Source organism: Heliangelus exortis, chromosome 28 (assembly GCF_036169615.1).
Source record: "Heliangelus exortis chromosome 28, bHelExo1.hap1, whole genome shotgun sequence".
Lineage (NCBI taxonomy): Eukaryota > Metazoa > Chordata > Aves > Apodiformes > Trochilidae > Heliangelus > Heliangelus exortis.
The window spans coordinates 3,417,180-3,438,707 of NC_092449.1; the positions used below are offsets into that span (position 1 = coordinate 3,417,180).

The window sequence follows — 21,528 nt, forward strand, 5'->3', positions numbered from 1 at the left end:
GGTGAAGGTTTCGTTGTCACCCGGAGGGGCTGTCACCTCCGAGGACAAGGCTGCACCCTCTGGAGGGTACAGCTGCTCCTGCAGCAGGAATTTCTCGGCAATAAAACCCGGTCCCTCATCTCGGGGGGCTTTGTCACCAGGGTTTGTCCCAAGCTCTTGGCACGTCCGGGGATGGACGGTCCTTGGAGGCGAAATCCTGAGGGAAACTCCGTCGAATGATCAGAGTTGGAAAAAAGACCTTTGAAGGGCTTTGGGAGGGGCAGGGGACACGGGTGGGTGACGGCATGAGGAGGTCCACGGTGTGGTGGAGACAGACCCCGGGGTCCCCTCAGCCTCGGGGCAGTGACAGAACCCCCCGAGGTCCCCTCAGCTGTGTGGAGACCCCCGGGCTGTCCCAGCAGAGGGACAGGGACAGAGCCCCGGGTCCCCTCAGCGCGGCCCCCGGGAGGTGACAGCCCCCCGGGGACCCCTCACCCGATGACAGCCCCGGAGCCCCTCATCCTCGGGGCTCTGCCAGCCCTCCAGCTCCCCTCAGCCCTGAGGAGGTGACAGCCCCCGGGTCCCCTCACTCTCGGGGTTTCGGGGGTATGTGTGTGTTTGTGACCATCCCCGGTGGCTTCGGGGCGGTGCCAGCCCCGGAGGGAGCAGCGCGGTTCCCCGGTTTCCCCCGCTCGTTCCTGCGCCTTTAACGCGGCGGCTCCCGCCGCCTCCCAGCTCGGGGCTCGGCGGCAGCGGCGCAGCGAAGATGGCGGAGTCCGGCGGGGCCGAGTTCGGAGCGGAGCGGCCCAGCAGGTGAGCCGGGACCGGGGCGAGGCCTGGACCCGGGGTCCGGGAGGCGGCGGGGCGGGGTTCGGGGCCCGGCCCGGTTGGGCCGCGGTGACGGGCGGGGATCGGCTGGGCCCGGTGGCGGCCCCGGTGCTTGGCAGCCTTCCTCCGGCGTGGATAAACGTCTCTGTGGTAATTGATTTTTTTTTTTTTTTTTTTAAACTTGATTTTCGGCGTTGCTGCTCCCTGGGTGTCCAGGTGAGGCGGAGAGCACGGCCCGGTGTCCTGAGAAAGGGTCGTGAGCAAGGCCAAAGGGCCTCTGAAAGATGATGATAATAATTAATAATAATGCTTTGGTGGTGGAGTCTCTGAGGAGGGAGGCTCCAAAATAGAGAATATCGTGAAGCACACACGGACCCTGCTTGTCTGGGGCTTGCAGAACCACCGGTGTGGTGGGTTTAGACAGACAGCAGGTCTGTAGGTTTTGAGGGACCCCCAGATTTTTGGTGTTTCAGGCCCATTCTGTAGCCCCTCGCACCCCCCAAACCCCTGCAGACCCCTCCTTGGGTCACTGCTTTGGGTCCCTCTGGGGTCACCCAGCCCGGGAAGGCAGCAGAAAGCTGATGGTGGTTCCTGGGAGGGGGCTCTGCTGGGTGGGTGTTGGTTGTGGTACCTGTTTGTGGAGGAGTTTCTGTTCCCCAAAAGACGTTTCTGGTTTTTTGTTTTTTGTTTTTTTTTTTTTCATCTGTCGTTATCCCCCGAAGTTGCCGCCTTGGACAGTGTTTGGAAAGTTGTGTTGTCTGTCTCTGGGCTGGGCTGTCAACTTGTCACTTGGCTTCAAAGCATCATTTGTCCTCAACTTAACTTTCCCCGCGGTCGCTCCTGAAATAACCACCTTGTGTGTCACACCACGGAGAGGGAAGTTCCTACAGTCATTGTACAGCTCTGGAGAAGCCTGTCTGAATTCTCACCTTACATGTCAATACATTATTATTTTTTTCTTTGTAAGCTATCTGCTGTGCTGCCTGGAGCAATTCATTTTATCTCTCTGTACCTCCTTTTTCTCCCCTCTCAGAACAGGAACGGCAGCACTTCTTTCACACCGGTGTCTCTAGGGCCGCTGGCTTGGGAGGTTCTCAGTGCTGGGTGTGTAGCAGTGAGAAATGGAAGTCATTTGTTTTAGGGCCATGATAAATCACCCAGACTGGAGCTGCAGCAGTTTTGTTCCCTGACCTGTAGCTCCATCGGGTTCCCCGTGGCTGCCTGCTCAGGGTTTTCTTTGTTCAAGTAAAGCCCCTTGAAATTGGGGTACTGCTTCTTGTCGGGGGTTACTCTTCTGTTTTTAAGGATGGATTTACCAGGGAATGCAGAGGAGAAACCTGATGGGGGATGCTGGACACATTCCACCATTTCTCTGGAGCGAGAGGAAAAACTGAAGGGCACTCCCTGTCAGCAGTGATTCCTTGTTGAGTGCTCCCACTCGGGACTTTTTTGCACTCACAATTTACTCTCTAAGGCAAAAGGACAAAGTCCTCTCTTGCTGTTACACACATGCCATTTGGGTGCTGCACTGTTACTCAAACAGCACGGGCAGAATTTCCATCTTTGGAATTGCTACCGCGTGGCTGGTGCTGGGTACCCGTGAGTTCACTGCCTTCCCCAGAGCATGGAAATTCACTTGTCTGCTGGGGACCCTCTGCTTGCATTTGATAAAGAACACACTGTGCAGGATGGTATGGACAAAAAGGCTCTCGACACACTGATGGTATGAGATAAGGTGGGGTTTGTGCATTGAAAAGCAAGTGGCACAAATCTTCTGTTTGGAAATAAACTTTTTTTTTTTTTTTTTTCCCCTTCTCTCTCTCTCCTTTCTTCCTCTGTGGATAAAGTTTCATGAGTTACAAATGGGTTTAATATTTTACTCCCAGCCTCTGGTATCATGTGGAGGTTGAGTTTCAGGCTACATAATTCACTCTGTAGATCAGTGCTGGTCCTGAAGAGATGATCTGAGGTTGGTGAGGAGGTGATTGCAGAGGAAATGCTGAACTCCATTGGTCCCCTTGGTGTGAGAAGCCCTCGGTGCTTCAGCCAGTGAGGTGGTGAACTCTGCTGCAGTGGGGGTGAGGTGGGGTTGTACAAGCAGCATGGCAAAGATCTTGGAAAAATGGCTTTTCAGAGGATGGTATCACTCAGGCCTTTCAGCAGGAATTTATCAGGGCTCTTCAGGAGACCTGCATGTCTCTCAAATTGGGAATAATCCCTCAAAGAAAGGAAAGCAGCCAGGCTGTATAAACACTTCTCAAAAAGCTCCCTAAAACTGTTACACACGGGTAACGAGCCATCCCATCACCCAGAATGAATGAGTGAGGGAGACCTGCAGGACCTCGGCTCCAAGTACTGGATGTCTGGGTTCACATCTCGAAAAAGTTGACCTGAACTCCCTGAACTTTCTTCCTTCTGAAGAAAGTGGTGGGAGTAAATGTACAAGAGGATGGAGTAAAACCATCTCGGGGAAGATAATGACTGTGAGTCTGCCCTGCTTTTGTGTTCCTGTAATCTTCTGTAGCTTCAGTCTTCAATTAGACTATTTTTTTTTTAATGTTTCCTTTTGAAAGGCTTCAGAGGTTAGTTTTGTGTGGCTTCTACATTCTCTCCTCTGCCACATGGCAATTTTAAGGCAGCTTTAGTTGTTAGGTCTTGTGGTGTAAATGTTTTGTTCTAATTGAATCACTGTAAAAAAATAACGGGTGCTTTGGGTTTCAATGCTGGGAGACTTCTGAGATGAAGGTTTTATTTAGCCCCAAAGTAAATTTTGCTGATTCTTTAGAGGTTCCTGTCTTACCTCCAGGTGTGGCTTAGCTTCTTAAGGAAGAGCCTGGCATCATGGGACAGTGGCTAAGGAAACTTTTCCAGTTTCTTGTGATCAACTTAAAACGGGGACCTGTAATCCTGAAGAAAAGCTGTTGCTGCACTTCTGGGGGTCTGGGGTTATTCCCTTTGGGTGATGCAGGGAGGGTGGCACTGAGCTGTCCAAAATGTTGGGAAACGTGATGTTTAGGGTGGGCACAAGCCCATCAGGTGGTAAGGGCAGAGGATTTAGGTAACAAGGGAAAGGGGCTCCAGTGGCAGGAAGAGGATTTGATTCTGGAATGGAATTGCAACTGGTGTGCAGATGCCAAGTGCCAGGGAGCTGCTTGCATCTGCTGGAAAACACCAGTTGTTTCATTTGCATTAAGGGGGTGGTGGGATTTTCTTCTGTTTGTTGTTTCATCATTTCAGGTTGCTTTTCCCTAAGATCTGAGCAGCTCCCAGGTGGTAATCTGGAGGGTGGAGGCAGAGGGTGAGGAGAGGCGTGCTGCAGTGCACTGCGTGCTGTAGCACCTGCTCTTTGTGGAAACAGTCCTGGCCTTTTTATTGCAACACTGCCCAGAGGATGCAACTGGGTGGCACAGAAACAAGCTGAGACAAACACTGCTCCAGGTCCCTCCTAGGCTGATGCTGAAGTGTTTGGGGTTTTTTCCAGGGTGCGTAGCGAGGAGCCCGGTTGTGCGGGAGAAGGTGGCTGAGGGATTTTCTTGGGTGGGGGAAAACTTGGGGTACTGCTTCTTGTTGGGGGTTGCTCTTCTGTTTTTAAGGATGGATTTACCAGGGAATGCAGAGGAGAAACCTGATGGGGGATGCTGGACACATTCCACCATTTCTCTGGAGCGAGAGGAAAAATTGAAGGGCACTCCCTGTCAGCAGTGATTCCTTGTTGAGTGCTCCCACTCGGGAACTTCTGGCAGAGCTGAAACAGGCCGTGCCCATCAGGAACATCACTCAGCCCCCACTGAAGCTCTGAGAGGTTGGGAAGCTGAGCCAGGTCCTGAGGGAGCAGTGGGTGAAAGCCAAACCCCCCGTCAGCTTCGCGCCGTTCCCAAAGGCACAGACGGGACCCCGGAGTGGGGTGGGTGGAAGAGCAGAGGTGGGGGGAAGAGTGAGGTGGTCTCCAGAAGGCCACTTTTGGGGTGGCCTTGGTGGCTCTGCTGTGCTTCCCCACACCACTAGGTGCCTCTCGGCCTTTGCACAGCAGCTCTGCCACGGGTGCTGCTGGGAGAGGTGTGCAGGGGATGGCAGGCACAGAAAAGAAATCCACCGCCGTGCTGTGTTGTGAAAGGATGGTTCTGCCCTTTTAAAAAAAAAGATTATTTTTTGCCTTTTTTTTTTTTTTTTTTTTTTTTTTGTGGATCCGGCATTTCTGTAGCTTTCCTTTTCCTCGAGCTGGGGGTTGGTTTTTGACTGCAAGGGTTTATGGTGGAACTGTTTAAGGCAGTGCTGTCAGCAGAAGTGTCAGGTGGAGCAAGTCTGTACTCAGCCGTGGACCCTGGACACACAGACAAATTTTACATGGTGTAAAACCCACTGTCCTTCTGGGGGTCCTTGTGTGGCTGGCTGAGCTCAGGAGCAATGGAGAGCAGCTGATTTTTTCATTGCTGTGACACTGCCTGGGGCTGCCAGAGTAATTTATATGCTTCGAGTGATTTTTATATTTGCTCAGTTTGTTCCTGGCTCAGCAGGATTAGGGTTGGGGCTGACAAGAATATAATCATGGGAAAGTTTGGGGGGTGGGGTGATACCTTCCCGTTCTTGCTTATTGTAAAAAAACCAGGTTGGGGGTGTGGAAGGGCAGGGTGGTGGTAGTGATGGGTGATGTTTGCTCTCTGCTGCTGGAGGAGGTTTTGGGCAGGACTGGGGGTGCCTCAGGAAAATCCCTGTACAGGGCAAGATTCTCTATGGGAGCTCTGGATGTGGGTAAGAGAGGAAAGAAATGGCAGATCATGACATTTTCTGTCCCTCCAAGGCCCCAGTGTGTAAATTTGGGCTGGAGGAGCCCTTAATTTTTTTTTTTTTTTGGTTGTTCCAGTGCTCCATTTTACCAGGCCAGCCATTTTTTGACAGAAAACCACTTTTATTAGTGCTTTTAGCAGAACCCAAAATCCCACCTCCTTTGGCTTGCAAACAACCTGGGGGCAGAATCTATTTGTGTGTCTGCTGGGCCCTGTGTGAGTCCAGATCAGAAAAAAAAGAAAAAACATAGACTTGGAAATGTGTCTGGGACTTCTTAGGGGACAAAAAAAATATTAAAAAAAAAAAAAAAAAAAAAAAAAAAAATTGAAAAGGCTTCAACTTGCTGCCTTACCTTTGGGTTATAGAGTTTCCTTGGGAGAAGTAGAAGGTGGATGAGCAAAGAAAGGGATCAGTAAGAGCTGATTCTGAAAGCATTTAGAAATGAAATACTAAATGACCTCTTGGCTGGTGTGAAATGTGTCTTTAATTGTTGTTTGCACCAAATGCAAAGCTGAAGCAGGCGTGGGGTGTGGGAGCCCAGCAGCACCCATTCCAACCCCAGCGTCGGGCAGTCTGTCTCCTGAGACCTCAGTTGCCTCTTTGTGAGAGGGACAAGCCTGAATTACAAATAAAAAAGCTTGGTTTGTTGAGCTTTTTTTTTTTTTTTTTCCAGAAAAACAGTCCACGTTCCTTGATCTCCCTTTGCCAGTTGTTAACTTGCCTTCAGTTCTGAGACTGGAAAGAGAATTTTCAAACTCCACTCCCCAGGCATTTTGCAGAAGACCTTTGTTTTCACACCAAGTATCACTCCTTCTAAAACTCAGACCTATCTGTAATCACTTTATTTGAGCTCTCCAAATTGCTAGTCACTTCTAAATAGAGATGTTAATCTCAGGCTTTCCACTTGTGTTTATTCCCTTGGATGAAAGAGAGGGTGGCAGGAGAGGAAAGTGAGTGGGGGCAGAGGAGAGAAATAGGAGGAATTAAGAGAAGGAGGTGGAAAAGGGAACAAAGAAATCGATTCAAGGAGTTTGCTTGCATATCTTTCCTAAGGATGATGATGTTCTGCTGGAAAGCATCTCCTTCATCCCACGTGTTAGTATTGAATTAGTTGCTGGTCATTAAGTGCTTGTTGTTAATTTGGACAGGGAAGCACTGGTGAGTGTTATTTCCATGGGGTTCTGGTGACAATCCTGCTTGCTGCAAAGTAGGTTAAGAGGGCAGGTATTTTTAAATCAGTATCTTACCTGCCTTGCACCCAAACTTCAAGGAATCCTCTCAGTGCCCTTTGGTGTGGGGTTGCAAAGGCCACGGGAGTGTTGGCCAAAAATCCTGATAAGAGTCCATGAAACAGCAGAGACCTCTGGACTACAGTCAAGTCTTCAGTAAGGGTTGAGCCTTTTTGCCCTAATGTAACATTTGTTAGTGTGAGGTGCTGGAAAGTAATTTTCATCATTTGGGCATGTGATATAAAGCCCAGGATCTGAAATATTACAGTAACCATGGCTACCAGTGACTTATCTGAGGGAGTTTGACTTTTGTTTTGATTTTAAGTGTCTTAATTGTAGTTTAAAAATCAGAATCTGAATGTGTTTTTTACTTAGGCATGAAACTAAAGGCATTAAATGATTTGCATTATTAAAATATCTGTAATGCTGCCTTTCAAAGCTTCTTGAGAAGGTCCTTAATATTCATACCTTATATTCTAAATAAAGTTCCTCTTCAGCTTTATGGTAGTTCTGCTGCTCTCAGATTTCTTGCAGGTTTGATTGCTCAGAAGGTGCTTTGCTGGCTATTTTGCAATCCCCAGGCCTTTTTTTTTTTTTTTTTTACCCCCAGAAAAGCTGTGGCACAACACACTGCTGCTTTTCCTCCCTCCTCTTTTGTACCCCAGCCATGCCCTGCAGGGTCCCACCTTTCCAGCTCATGTTTGCAGTAGAGGTTGCCTGCTGGAAGTTTGCCCTGCTTGGAAATCTTGCCAACCCCCTCGAGTTGCTCCAGCAGGAAAAATTAAACCAAGCACCACCTGCCCTGAGAACAGAGGAAATGGGGATGTTAGCAAGGATGCTGAACTGGGATGCTGGCCCTCCTCCCAGGGAGGACCCTGGTGGAGGAGAAGAGGAGGATGATGATGATGATGATGATGATGACAGCAGTCATGTAGGCAAAGATTGTTCTTGTTTAATTCAATCACTGAAATGTTATAATCTGGCCTGGTATAATTCTCTCCATTTGGAGTTGGGCAGGAGTTGCAAACAGGCTGAAATATGAACTCAAAGCTTGGTAAGCCTTTAATTCCAGCTTTGATGTTTTTAATCATCAGGACAGATTTGGTAGAAATGATTCATTAGCTTGAAACACATCTCGGGTTCCGCGTGAGTGTGCGGAGATCCCAGGAGGCAGAGACAGGAGACCCTTAGAATCCTAGAATCCTAGGGGTTGGAAGGGACCTCGAAAGATCATCTAGTCCAACCCCCCCTGCCAGAGCAGGGCCCCCTAGAGTACATCCCCTAGGAACGTGTCCAGGTGGGTTTTGAATGTCTCCAGTGAAGGAGACTCCACAACCCCCCTGGGCAGCCTGTTCCAGGGCTCCGTCACCCTTACAGTAAAAAAAATTTTTCTGATATTCAACTTGAACCTCCTATATGACCCTTGTTCTTTGGCACTTTCTTTGTGCCTCTTCTGAACCGATTCTTGAAGTAGGGCCCTTAAATGCCTCTCAGCCCATCAGCTCAGCAGCCTCTTGCCCTGCCTCCAGCTGCCTCCTCGCTGCATCTGTTTCTGGTCAGCAAATGAAGCAGCAACATGTCAGCCACGGATGTGGGCAGCGTGCTCGGGGCAAGGATGAGCACATGGCCTGCAATAGGTGCAGCAGGAGGAGAACTGCTGGGCTTGTTTGCCTTCCCTGCCAGCTGTCTGCCTGGAACCACTCCCTTAACCCTTGCTTTAACATTCTCACAACCCTGCCACCTGCCTGAGGTTTTTTTTTTTGGGTTGATTTTCCGCGAGCTCCGTCCATCTCCGCCGCGCTGAACCCTCTCCTGCAGTGACTGGAGAGGATTGAAAGTAATCTGGCTTCAGAGCAGCAGCTTGGAGACAAATCCTCAATCCCATTACTTGTTCCCTGGCAGTTCCTTTTTTTTGACAATCGGGTGCCAGGGATGTGATCAGAGCTGTTGAGGCTGCTGCCCTCTCCATGGATGCTGACCCTCCGGAGTCAACATCTCTGGTGGGTTCCAGCTGCCCCGCCATTCCTGTGAGGGATGCAGTGAGGGGAATATAAAGATGCCTTTCCACACAGTGGGATTTCTGTACCTGTAAAATCACCTTTATACCAACACATTCGTGTTGGAGGCCCCTGAACGTTTGCAGATCCCCGTGGAGCCCACGGGACCTGCGGTGGAAGCGCTGCTTGGTGTGAATGGGCTCGATTTCTTTTCTCTGTTTTCCATTTTTCCAAAGGATAAATTGGACTAGGTGCAGCCAGGCACACCTGGCTCTGTGCCAGGCTAAGGTGCCAAAGGATGGCCCAGCCACAGAAAGCTCCCCAAAGCTCTGCAGCAGGATGAGGACTTCACTCAGTGCCGTCCGTTTGAGGACAAAGAGGAAAAACTGAGGAAAATTCCAGAAGCTCTCCAGCCCTGCCTCCATCAGAGAGGGAAGGGGGAAGGAAGAATAAACACTTTCTCACTATTGTGTGATGAAAGGCATGTTCTGAACTGCTGGGGAGTGGATGCAACTCTTCCCAAGTTTCTTCTGCAACAAATTGTAGAGCAACAAGTACACGGCAGCTCCAGAGCTCACGTAAGACAGGGACAGCTTCACAAAGGCACTTTCAGATGTTCAAGGTTTCCTTTTGTCCTTTTTTAAAATCCTTTTTATTTTTCTCTTTTGCAAGTCTCTTGAAACCCAGCTGCTACCTCTCTCCTCCCTCTGTTCCTGTGGCAGCTCAAGGCAGCACAGTGCTCACTGGTGGCACAGCCACCTGGCTTGAGCCAAACCTGCTTTTATCAGAGTCCTTTTCCCTAACCCCACTGCAAACAGTTTGTAGCTGTTTTCTCACCTCTCACCCCACCCTTTGGTTTTTTGGGGTTTGTTTTTTTTGGTAACATCTCTTGATTTCCCATGCTTTGTGTGGATTTTATGTTGCTTCCAGCTTATGTGTTTCTTTGAAAAATTCTGGTTTGGTTTGGTTTGGTTTCCTCAGGCTGGAGAAAACTTGACATTATCAGTGCTTCCCTTACTGTTATGTTTTGTTTTGTCTTTTTTTGTTGCCCTGGAGGATTGTGTAATCATTGGATCCTTTTATTCTATACCTGTAAACAGACACAGGAACGGGTACAGGGAGTTTTTCAGGGGTACTGTTCACAATTACCCATTGAAATGCACATGCAAACACGTTTATTCCAGCACAGAAATATGTACCTGCCCAGATTTAGTCCTCCATCTACTTTCAACTTACACACTGCTTATTAACAGTGTCTGTAAAAGTTCATGGAGAAAAAACTAAAAGTGAAAAAGAAAAAAAAAAAAAAAAAAAGAGGAATGTTTGTTCAGGTAAAGCTTGTTGTTTGGAGAGGCTCCCGCCCAGGGAGGGTTGTGGATATAGTGAAAGCCCTTAGGCTGGGAAAAGGAATATTTACAATTGGTCTGCTAAAAAAAAAAAAAAAAAAAATGCTGAAGACTGTTCCCCTGAGAAGAATCTTGTAGGAGATGGAGTCTCACAGTAAACTCTGGAGTTCCCAGTTCCCAGCTGGAGCTCTGTGTGTGTTTTACCTGAGCAGCCCGAAGCAAAATGCTTCTGCTCAGTGACCGATAATGTGGTCAGAGGCAAAATAATTTCCTTGCTTATCCTCTACATTTCCTCCTTTTGAGTCCAACGAATCAAAGCCATTGTTCCAGAGAGGAGAGGAAAATGAGCTGGACCTGCTGAATATTCATGCACTCCCTGCTTCCAGTCTCCTTCCCCCTTCACCATGGGAAGAGCTGGACTGGATAGATGTTTCTTGGCTCGTGGAGTCATGGATAAAGGTCTTGTCAGCAACTGACTTTTTGCTAATCCTTTTTATTATAGGAAGGATGTTGTAGCTCTGCTCTCTTCTCTGAACTCAGGCTTTTTTAGTCTGCTTCAACTTGAAAGTCAGAATTTCAGCTCAGTGCTACAAGAAGCACAGCTGATCGGTGTCGGGCATCCCAGTAGGAACTCATGGATTTTAAGGCACGTTCCCAGGCCTGAGGAATTTTAAAACAGAGTGTAAAGATTTGATATCTGCATCCTCCAGCATCCCAAAATTGCTCTAGAGCTCCTCACACAAGGCATCTGCCCTCACGGGGCTCTGATGAACATCACAGATTTCCCCTCACTCGCCTCTTCGGTAAAGCTTGCAGGAAATTGCAATCCAATAAGTTGGGAAAGGAGCAAGTCCTGTCCATTGTTCCTGATTGTTTGAGGATTGTTTACATCCCCTTTTTGGTTATCCCATCTCCCTGACTCTTCTCTGACCTTGCCTCCTTGTTTTGTCCATTGTGCGTGGCTCTCGTTATTGTTTAGGTAGCAAGGGACGGGGTTGTGCAGCCCCTTGGGCTCAGGCTCTCTGCTGGTTTTGGGGCTTTATTGGTTTCTTCTGCCTAAATAATAACACCCTTTAAGCACAGGAGTAAGTGGACTCTCCCACTGTGGGTTGGGAGCAAGTAATGCAGCTTTGCAGATTCAGTCTGCTCTGCCTGGGATTTTTTATGCCACTGTTCCCTCAACTATTCCTTCAAATACAGAAACCAAAGAGCGGGTTTGCTTCTGGAAACGGAACCCCTCATCCTGAATCCTGACCCCCGGGCATGTTTTCTTCCCAGGAGGACTCGGATCTTGATCCTGACAAGTAGTTCAGAGTGGGGTTAAATTTGCAGATGACTTTAGGATGCTGTTGGTGGGAGCAGACCCCCTCGGGCAGGCAGGGCAGTGCTCCTGCCTCGCTCAGGAAACCCGCAGCCTCCTCCTCCTCCTTCTTTTCCTCCTGTGCAGAGACAACTGCTGCTGTTCACCTCCCAGGGCAGCCCTTCCACTGACAAGTGCATCCGAGGCCAAGTGATGCTCCCTACTCTGGGAAACATGTGCTAGAGGCATTGGGAAAACCAAGGAAATATTTACACTGGGAGGGGACTGTTTACAGTGTAGCTCAAACAGTTGACGTTATTTAGAGCAGCCGGGGCTGGGTAATATTTTGGTTTTTGCTCTTCTCCTGGGGGTCAGGCAGAAGGAAAGGATCAAACAGGGCTAGCAGGGCTGGCCTTGGCCGGGCTGGAGATTCTAACAGCTGCAGTCAGGAAAGGTGATGAGAAGAATAAGCAACTGTGATTCAGCCTCATGGTTGACGTCAAGGTCAGGGTGGACCCTGGGGTAGTTGTAGAGTGGGGACACCGCTTTTCGTTGGAGGTTTTGGCTGTGGATGGTCTCTGAAGCCCCTGCGTGCTGCAGCAGGGTGGGTTTGTCAGTCATGCAAAAGTCTAACTTCAACATTTGGAAGTCTCCTTCGTGCTGGGAGAAGGGAATCCAAGAGAGGTGCTGATGCCGTGATGTTCCGTGTGGCTGGCGAGCTGGGAATTTGCTCTCCAACTGCCTCGTGTTACAGTCTCCTCCCCAGCATGCTTTGTAGGTATACCACATATTGTTTTAATTTCAAACCAGCCTGTCTCTCTTGTTCTGTTTTTAGCATGGCTGACAAGAACAGCACCCTGAAATGCACGTTCTCTGCTCCTGGCCACAGCACCACTCTACTGCAGGGACTGGCCTCGCTCCGAGCTCAGGCTCAGCTGCTTGATGTCATCCTCACTATAAATAATGAAGTGTTTCAGGTTCATAAAGTTGTCTTGGCTGCCTGCAGTGACTATTTCAGGTGAGAATCTGATAGGGAAGCAGGCATTATTACCTTTCCCATTGGTTTTCTGTTTCCCCATCCTCTCCCACCCCAACCTCCCCGCCACACCCCAAAATCCTCCCCCCACACACGACCCTTTGGAGGGCTGGTTTGCCCCACAGATGTTGGTGGGGTTACCTGCAGGCATGCAGAGGCTCAGGGTCATTCTCCCTGCACACAGATGAGGTTTGTTTGGGTAGAGCTGCTGGGCCAAGATGCAAGTTCAAGCTCAGGTCTTGAACCCACCTCAGCAGCTTTTGCCCTGCAGCTACTTGAGCTGACTGCAAAGTGGCAGCCAGGGCTCTGAAATGAATCATCCCATTGAAGAAGCCTCCTTTGTAAAGACAGCATTGTAAATACACTCAGGTTATCTCTAAATACCACTGATCTGTCTGTAGTGCTGCCTGGGAGCATTTTGTGTGTCCATGTCCCAGACCCTCTGGAGATAGAGAATTGTCCCATCTTGCGTGGGTGGAAAACTGGAGCATGGAGATGAGGTTTCTCAACCAAATTGATGTAGAGTGAGCCAATATCATAGCAGGAAATTCAGTTTTAAGCAGAAACACGTAGTCATCCATTTTGCCTCTGTCAGACTCCTTTGGAACAGTTCTCTGACTTGGAGTGACTTTTCTTTGGAGTTAAGGATCTCGGGCAGAACCAGCAGCAGTATCAAGTGAGGGGCATGCTGGAGGCAGTGGGTGGAGGGAAGGCTCAAAACAAGAGAGAGCTCGACCCGGGTGTTGTTCTGGACTGCAAGGAAGGGTGGAGAAAGGCTACATGGGGTTTGCAATCTCTTCACCTGTAGGTTCCTTCCTGACCCGAGCAGCCTTGTTCACTGAGCAGGTAACAAAGGACTTGAGTGTCCCTTGGCATTTCTCTTCCATCCCTCACCCATTTCTTCAGTTGCTCTGATGCCATCTGATGTACACACCTATTTCCTAGGCTCTTCCCTTCTCTCTCCCTTTGGTAACATAAACCTTCCAAGCTTAGCACTCTCTCTAACAGGCATGCAATTAATGATGGAGCTGATCTCCCCCCAGATGCTAATGGCACTATTTGTATTCATAAATGCTGGATGCAGTGCCACTGCCAGTGTGTTTTCACTGTCAAAATATAATTGCTGAGTAGGTTTCTTGTTATAACTTCTGTGGTGCTAAGGATGGTTGTCTTGGGGAACAATGGCAGAATAATCTAGCTTTTGAAAATACTCTGTTTTTATGCAAAAAAAAAAAAAAAAAAAAAAAAAAAAAAAGAGGGGTGGGGGGGGAGGGAAAAGAGTGAAATGGAGGCATTTATATAATCAGCATTTTAGAACCATAACCCTTTTTAGAGGAATTGCATTCTGTTTGATGATTTGTCTTCATCATGGCAACAGGAATGCTTTTTCTTTCCTGATGCACATTCAGCTCTGCACAGCTAAGGCACGAGTCCACATGTGTCTGCAGATCCTCTGGGGCTGGGGATCAGGGCCACGTGCTGTTCTGGGCCAGGGGATGTGCAGGGGGATTTGAGCAGAATGCTCTCATCTGCTGGAGAGACAAATAATTGCCAGCAGGATTCCTGGTCACTCGGTTACAGAAAGCTGATTTCATATGGAGCTATTTCCTTATTTAGGTCATTTAGGATTTCTTGGGTTTATGCTGGGAGGCAGCAGGTTTTCTAGCCTGGTTTGGACAGGAAACTCAGAACTCCTGTCTTTTGACAGCGTTCCCAAGATATTCCTTTGTTCCCATGTTGAGCAAGGTCTGTTCAGCATTTTTTCTGACTGACTTGCACCTTAGAGTCACTGCAGGTTCCCAAGGCAGCTCTAACGACCCCGTGCCTTCCCCTTTTCCACCTTTCTGATGGAAAAGAACAGGTTCTTGAGAGTGGAAAAGCCAGCCTAAAATGTGTAGGCAGCTGCCAGGCTTCTGTGTGACAGAGGAGGACGTGGAGGAGGAGGAGGGCAGGGAACGGGGCAACTCCGCGTCCTTCCAACAATCCACCTTGACCTTGGCTTCCCCAGAGCTGCTCAGCTACTGCTTGTTGAGTACTACACAGAGCACAACCCCCGCTGAGCTACCCCTGGGTAACAAAGAACTGCTGAAATTCAACAGAAAGGTATAAAACCCCCCAAAAGTGGGGTTACATCCCCATCAGGTCCGCAGCCCCGCTCCGGAGGAGCGGTTTACGAGACGTCTGCGCGCAGCCCTTGGCGGGGTGTGTGCTTCCTGTGGAATTTTGAAGCCTCCCAAGGAGGTGATCCAGGGCCTAATCTCAGCGTGGCCTGGTCAACTGATGTGTTTGCAGCTGTGCTGTAAGGAAACCTTGGGTTTTATTTCTTTATTTTGTTTAATTGCCCGTTAACCCCCTGCCGTCCTCCTGCAACGTGACGGAGCCTTCCCGAAGCGGCTGCGACTCCTGTTTTTCTGAAGGTGTTGGGGATGAACCTCAGAGGGGTCTGTTTGTGATTTCCAGACTGCCCAGAAGATGTGTGTTGCATCTGTAATATTTAAGCTGCTTTGTAGCTTTTGGTTATCCCAGTCCACAGCCTTGGCCCAAGCTGGGAGGCTCTCAGACCAGAGCGTTCCTGACAAACCCTGTGTACTTCAGCTCCTCAGGATGTGGTTATTGATCTGTGGTGGTGCAGATCCTGTTGTATGATTTGGGTGTTGAGTATCGTGGATTTATTGGTGTCCAGAGTACCACCCTCCCTGCTCTGGTAGCTCTGTCTGCTTCTTGAAGCTTTGTGCTGTGGTCCAGTAGGGTTGAACAAAACTTGACTTGCTGCTGGCTGGATGCTGCTTCTCAGGGCGCTGTTTGTGTAAGGAATTGCAGACTCTAATTTCTCTTGGCTTTTAGAGATTTCACTGTGATTTATTCTCCTGTTCCCCCACCCTCCCTAAAAGAATCAGCGTGTTTAAAACCAGAAAAAAAAAAAAATCAAATAAAATTCCGAAGCGATACATCATTTTAGAAGAATTTTTTTTCTTTGTGTTTTTGACCTCCAGGGCAATGTTCACAGGTGGGATGAGAGAAGCCAGCCAAGATGTGATCGAACTGAAAGGTGTTTCTGCAAAGGGCCTGAAGCACATCATAGACTTTGCCTACAGTGCTGAAGTGACTCTTGATCTCGACTGCATTCAGGATGTGCTGGGAGCTGCTGTCTTCCTCCAGATGGTGCCTGTCGTGGAGCTCTGTGAAGAATTCCTGAAGTCTGCCATGAGCGTGGAAACGTGTCTCAACATCGGGCAGATGGCCACCACCTTTAGCCTCTCATCCTTGAAGGAATCAGTCGACGCCTTCACTTTTAGACATTTCCTCCAGATCTCTGAAGAGGAGGATTTCCTCCACCTGCCCCTGGAGCGGCTCGTCTTCTTCTTGCAGAGCAACAAGTTGAAAAGCTGCAGCGAGATCGACCTCTTCCGCGCCGCCGTCCGCTGGCTGCAGTACGACCCCGGCCGCCGTGCCAGCGCCAGCCAAGTCCTCTGCCACATCCGCTTCCCCCTGATGAAATCCTCGGAGCTGGTGGACAGCGTCCAGACCTTGGACATCATGGTGGAAGACGTCTTGTGCCGCCAGTATTTGTTGGAAGCCTTCAACTACCAGATCCTCCCCTTCCGCCAGCACGAGATGCAGTCCCCCCGCACCGCCATCCGCTCGGACGTCCTGTCCCTCGTCACCTTCGGGGGCACCCCCTACACCGACAACGACCGCACCGTCAGCTCCAAAGCCTACTGCCTGCCCGAGCCCGGCGCCCGGCAGTTCAAGGAGCTGACGGAGATGGAGGTGGGAAGCAGCCACTCCTGCGTGGCCGTGCTCGACAACTTCGTCTACATCGTGGGAGGGCAGCACCTGCAGTACCGGAGCGGAGAGGGAGCCGTTGATATCTGCTACCGCTACGACCCCCACCTCAACCGGTGGCTGCGGATCCAAGCCATGCAGGAGAGCAGGATCCAGTTCCAACTCAACGTCCTCCGGGGAATGGTCTACGCCACCGGCGGGAGGAACCGCTCGGGCAGCTTGGCTTCCGTGGAGAAGTATAGTCCCAAAAACAACGAGTGGACTTACGTCTGCTCCCTGAAACGCCGGACGTGGGGCCACGCCGGGGCCACGGTGGGTGACAAGCTGTACATCTCGGGTGGGTACGGGATTTCGGTGGAGGACAAGAAAGCCCTGCACTGTTACGACCCCGCCGTGGATCAGTGGGAGTTTAAAACCCCCATGAATGAACCCAGAGTGCTGCACGCCATGGTGAGTGCAAACAAGAGGATTTATGCTCTGGGAGGCAGGATGGACCACGTGGACCGGTGCTTTGACGTCCTGGCTGTGGAGTACTACGTGCCTGAAACAGACCAGTGGACAACAGTCAGCCCCATGCGGGCCGGGCAGTCGGAAGCGGGCTGCTGTCTGCTGGAGAAGAAGATTTACATTGTAGGGGGTTACAACTGGCACCTGAACAACGTCACCAGCATCGTGCAGGTGTACAACACCGAAACGGATGAGTGGGAAAGGGACCTGCACTTCCCAGAGTCTTTTGCTGGGATAGCCTGTGCTCCTGTCATCCTGCCACAGGTCACCACCCAGAGGTAGCCACCTGCCACCTCCTCGGCCCCTCCAGCTGCTGTCCTGCATGTCACCAGGGTGCTGTGGTGTCCCTGTGGTGTGTGCCCACGGCTGTTGTGCATTTTGGGGGTGAGGGAAGGAGAAAACCAACAAAAAAAAGCTTCTGGTCCCTCCTCCACAAAGCCCCTCCTCCTCTCCTGGAGTGTCCTGGCAAGCCTGTTTCCTCAGGAGCACTTGTCAGCTCGTTAGACTTCACAGATGTTACAGCTGGAAAAAGATTTTCTCTTTTTTCTTGGATTTTTTTTTTTTTGGGTGGGGGGGGGGGGAGTTTGTGCATTTTGCCAACTTTTCATATTTTTAACAATGTTTCACACACTGCAAACACTGACAGCTCAGGAGCAACTAAGAACTGTGGTATGCTTTCAAGAGTTCAGGTGTGATTTTTATGAACAGCTCCAAAAATCACTGTATATTTTTTTTTTGTTTTTTAGCAAGCAAACAAAACAAAAAAAAAAACAACAAAACCAAAACCCATATAACATACTGACCTCCAGAAGCAATAAAGGGACAGTGGGAGCTAGAAGAGCTCAGGTGCTTGGATTAGGATTGCAAATTTTTGCTTTTCAAAGGTGACTTCTTTGGGTTTTTTTCCCCTTTCTGGAAGGGGAATGCTGATCCCTGCACACCTCTGGTCTCCCTTGGTTCTTCCTTGCTTGGATTCCACTGCAGCTCCACGTCCCTTCCTCCCCTCTTCCAGACAGCAGCATGTCAGAAATTCTGCTTTAATTGGAGCATCCAGCTTTTGCAACACTGAAGCCATGTTGATAGCTTGATTAAATATAAATGAGCATGGTCGTTTTGATTTTAGAACTGCCAAAAATTTCTTCAGCTTCACTGGCAATAAAAAGCCCTTTGTCAGGGCTGACCCAGGGAAGCAGAGGGCACCTGGAAGTTTGTGCCTCTGCCTTTCTGATCACTCCAATACACCTTCACCCCAACTCTTTTTGGGCAGCAAAGGAGGCAGGTGCTACTTGTTCATCAGCTTGGAGGTTTTTTTCTCCCTTGACTTGTAAATAAAATCCTTGGTGTCGTGATCTGAGGGAAGTCTTTTTGGGCAGAATGTTTGGATTTGTTGTTGTTGCCAGTGGGCATTTTAAATCAAGAGCTGAAGCTGACACTGTCATTTCTGTAAAATCTGTGTTTGCTGCACAGAATGCTGTTACTGAACTTCCTCCTAGCCCTTTTATTTTCTAATTAATTTGACCAATTAACGGACTGAAAGCTTTTATCAGGTATTCTGTTTCCAGGGCTTTGTTTTATAGGGGCAGAAGTTTGATTTTCATGTTTGCAGTCTCCTTTTGAGAGCAACTGTTGCATTCTGCTGGTAAATAACTACTGTGCTGTAACCTTGAGAGACACTACAGAATTTTTTGCTACTGAATCATTGAGCAGGGCTGTGGGAAGCATGAGCTCCATACCTCAGATTCTCTTGAAGATCCTTTAATAACAAAAATCAAAGCACCTTTGGACCTGGTAGGGTGAGGGGAGGTGCTCCTCACTTCAGCATTCTAAATTTGAGTTCAAATGGTGCCTCGTTTCATCTCTTCCTGTCTAGCTCTTGGTTTGCCAGTAATAAATTAATGAAAAGTGGTTGTTGGTGTAGAGTGTGGTGAAGTCAGTGGGCAAGCTCTGCTCTCCAGCTCTCAGGCAGTTGATTGACTCCATTCTCTCTTCATTTGGTCTGGCACAGAAAGCCAGAAACACTGCAAAACAGTCTTGGCAGATAACAAGCCAATTTTGCAAGGATAAAATGTAACTCGAGGCGAGCTTCAAAGTTACAAAATAATGGATTTTCTGTTTTTTAATGCTTCCATATGGTTATGAAAAGGGGAACAAATGGAAGGCTCCTTGCTTTCCTATTTACGGAATACAATTAATCCTCTGAGTGTGGCATTCCTTCACCATTGCTTTCCTCAAATATTCTTCCCTACTTTATTTAAATCTTCCTACCAAAAGCAGTGCTTGGGCAGCAACTGATGGTTTGGGTCTCCTCTAATAACCAAGATTTTCTGATCATGCAGCTGTAGGGCTCATGAGCCACAGCAGATGCCTGGAAAAGCCATGCAGGGACCATAGCTGGGATCTCACCATCAGGAAACTGCTTTATTTTTCACTTCAAGCTTCCCAGGTACGTGCATGTGTTGAGGGCAGAGGGGAAAAAAATAAAAAAACACCCACAAAAACCCTTGAAAAAAATGAAAAAGCATGTTTGCTCAACCTTGCAAAAATAAACATAACCTCAGTGGAGCGGTGGCTTTGCAGATTGGAGGGTGCAGGAAGCCCTCCTGTAACTGTATTTAAGAAACTATTTAATAACCTCTTTAATAAACTACTTAATAAACTATTCCATTAACATGCCTGGGACCTGTGTTCCCATTCCCTGCCACTGTGGAGCAGAAGCTGGGCAAGGTTTCCAGATTCTCTCACCGAAACCCCAGCCCAAGCACTGCTGTGCACCCCCTCTCTTTGTGACTGGAATGTGCTTTTTATAGCAATATAAATACTTATTTTTCATAAGGTTAGCTATAAATATTCCAGCTCTTCTAAATTTAGCAGTGACTGGCTGGAATAGTTGTGGAAGTGCATTATCATCCGGGTTGATAATAAAATTTGGTTTAGCCTTGTGAAGTCTGGAGTTGGGGCTCTGGGCTGTTCTGTACATAACCTGTTGGTCATCCTGAAAATAAATGGATTTTATTCTTTTGCTGTGCTGCAAAAAGACTGCCAGACTCTTCACAGAAATATCTGAATAACCATGCTTCCTGGAGAAAAAAACTTTACAGGGTGCCCTGCACGGAAAACAAGTGGACTGGGCTCCTCTTTTTCTCTTCTTCAAGAATGAGCAAAGCCAGATAAATGTTTGATTGTGCTCGGAGTCATTTATTAGTCTCAGAGCAGCAATAAACATTATGGGGGTAAACCTGATTTGGTACATTTTGAAATACCCTTGAACAGATGGGGAACAGTAAAAGCCCAGCATCATTAGTTCTAGGTATTTGCAGAGTCTGCACGTCCCATTAGGGACTCCTGTCATGGCCAGGATAATAGCTTCTGTCTTCTCTGATGTTTTATGGGCCTGAAATTGTACTTAAAACTATAAAGAAAGAAAGCACTAGAACTCTTGGCAGGGTGCAGAATAGCTGGAGATTGGGAATGTCTGCATCCTATTAATGGTGTCACTGACCCTTTTCCAGAAGGTCTGTCAGCTCGGCAGCCCCACTGTCATCTCTGCCTATCCAAAACCTGGCTAATTCGTGCAGACGTGTCCTGACTTTCCTTCTGAGGGCTTGGGGCTTTTCACAGAGGTGGAAAAATTCTATTTTTTTTTTTTTTTTTTGATTTACAGTGAAGGCAAGAAGGTGCTCCCGCCAGCTCCCAGTACCCTGCTGCTGATTCCAGAGGATGCTACACACCAGAACTGCCTGGGACCTCTTGTGAGCCTCAGCAAACCTCCTCAGACTTTTCCATGGCTGGGATAAGGTCTTCAGTTGCTGAAACTCTGCAAACTTGAGGGACATTTATCATGTTAGGATTATTGAAGCCAGACGACTGTCAGAATAAATAAACCATGTTTCCCAGTGCAACTCTAATTATGATTTTTAGCCAGTTGTGTAATGTGCAGGACTTGATTTACAATAAATCTTCCAGTTGCTTGCATAAATGAATGAGATTTCATCACTTGTGACTTAAGGACCAGGAAAAGTGGATGTGGCTGAATAAATAAATTCCCAGTTTGGCCCCTTGGCATGTCAGGCAAGAGAGGGCAAGTGTCACCTTCCTGAGAGGGCTCAGCTCTCTTGAATTTCACCTGGGAGCATCCATACCTCACACACACACCTCACCCTTCAAGTGATTTTTTGTTTTTTTTTTTTTAACAGAGAGCTCAGATTCTAATCTGCATTTTAATGGTGAGTAGGCACAGCATTATCCCACAGAACTCCTGTTTCTCATTCCAAACTAATAACTGAGTTTCAGTAACACAAGTTTGGCACTTTTCAGTTGAATATTTCAACTTCAGGGAGTTTCACAGAGGAGTTTTGAAATTTATTAGTGGGGTGGGTACAATTTCAATGGCTCCAACACCGAGTGGTCTGTAAAATGAACGTGCACTGTGCTTGCTGCTTGGAAACAGCTGTGGCTTTAGCTGTGCAACCTGAAAATAGCCTCAGATTGTAAGACAAAGGGTAAAAATTCAGTGGAGTGTGGTGGTGAGGCCTGCAGGAGGGCAGCAGTGGAGTGGCAGCAGTGCAGTTTGCAATGGAAAGCAGAAAAGCTGTCAGGGCAAGAGTTTTCAGAAAGTTTTCTAAGCTGTAGGGAGCAAATCAAAGGCTCTTGGCTTGGTCCCTGAGGCTTTGCAGTTGCTGTTTCACACCCAGGCCCCTGTCACGTAATTAGCTAGAAATATTTTATATGGCTTCTT

General features: G+C 48.5%; 1 protein-coding gene across 4 annotated transcripts; it reads left to right on the forward strand.

Moving 5' to 3' along the window:
• Window positions 1-234: 234 nt before the first annotated feature.
• KLHL26 (kelch like family member 26) lies at window positions 235-20,769 on the forward strand. Of its 4 annotated transcripts, none has more exons than XM_071727867.1 (4): window positions 236-792; window positions 12,300-12,482; window positions 15,494-19,236; window positions 20,455-20,769. In XM_071727867.1, exons 1-3 carry the CDS (start codon window positions 746-748, stop codon window positions 17,073-17,075), a joined length of 1,812 nt encoding a protein of 603 aa, XP_071583968.1. In that variant the 5' UTR covers window positions 236-745; the 3' UTR covers window positions 17,076-19,236; window positions 20,455-20,769. The 4 variants fall into 4 exon arrangements, with proteins under 4 accessions (XP_071583970.1, XP_071583968.1, XP_071583972.1 ...); XM_071727868.1 differs by lacking the exon at window positions 236-792 and adding an exon at window positions 863-957; XM_071727869.1 differs by lacking the exon at window positions 12,300-12,482 and having other exon boundaries at window positions 235-792.
• The last annotated feature ends 759 nt before the right edge of the window (window positions 20,770-21,528 follow it).

Excerpts from the sequence above, each read along its gene's own strand:
- KLHL26 (XM_071727867.1), top strand. The coding sequence starts at position 746 with ATGGCGGAGTCCGGCGGGGCCGAGTTCGGAGCGGAGCGGCCCAGCAG. Across the intron at positions 793-12,299 it reads GGAGCGGAGCGGCCCAGCAG|CATGGCTGACAAGAACAGCA; the intron begins GTGAGCCGGGAC and ends TTCTGTTTTTAG. Across the intron at positions 12,483-15,493 it reads GCCTGCAGTGACTATTTCAG|GGCAATGTTCACAGGTGGGA; the intron begins GTGAGAATCTGA and ends TTTGACCTCCAG.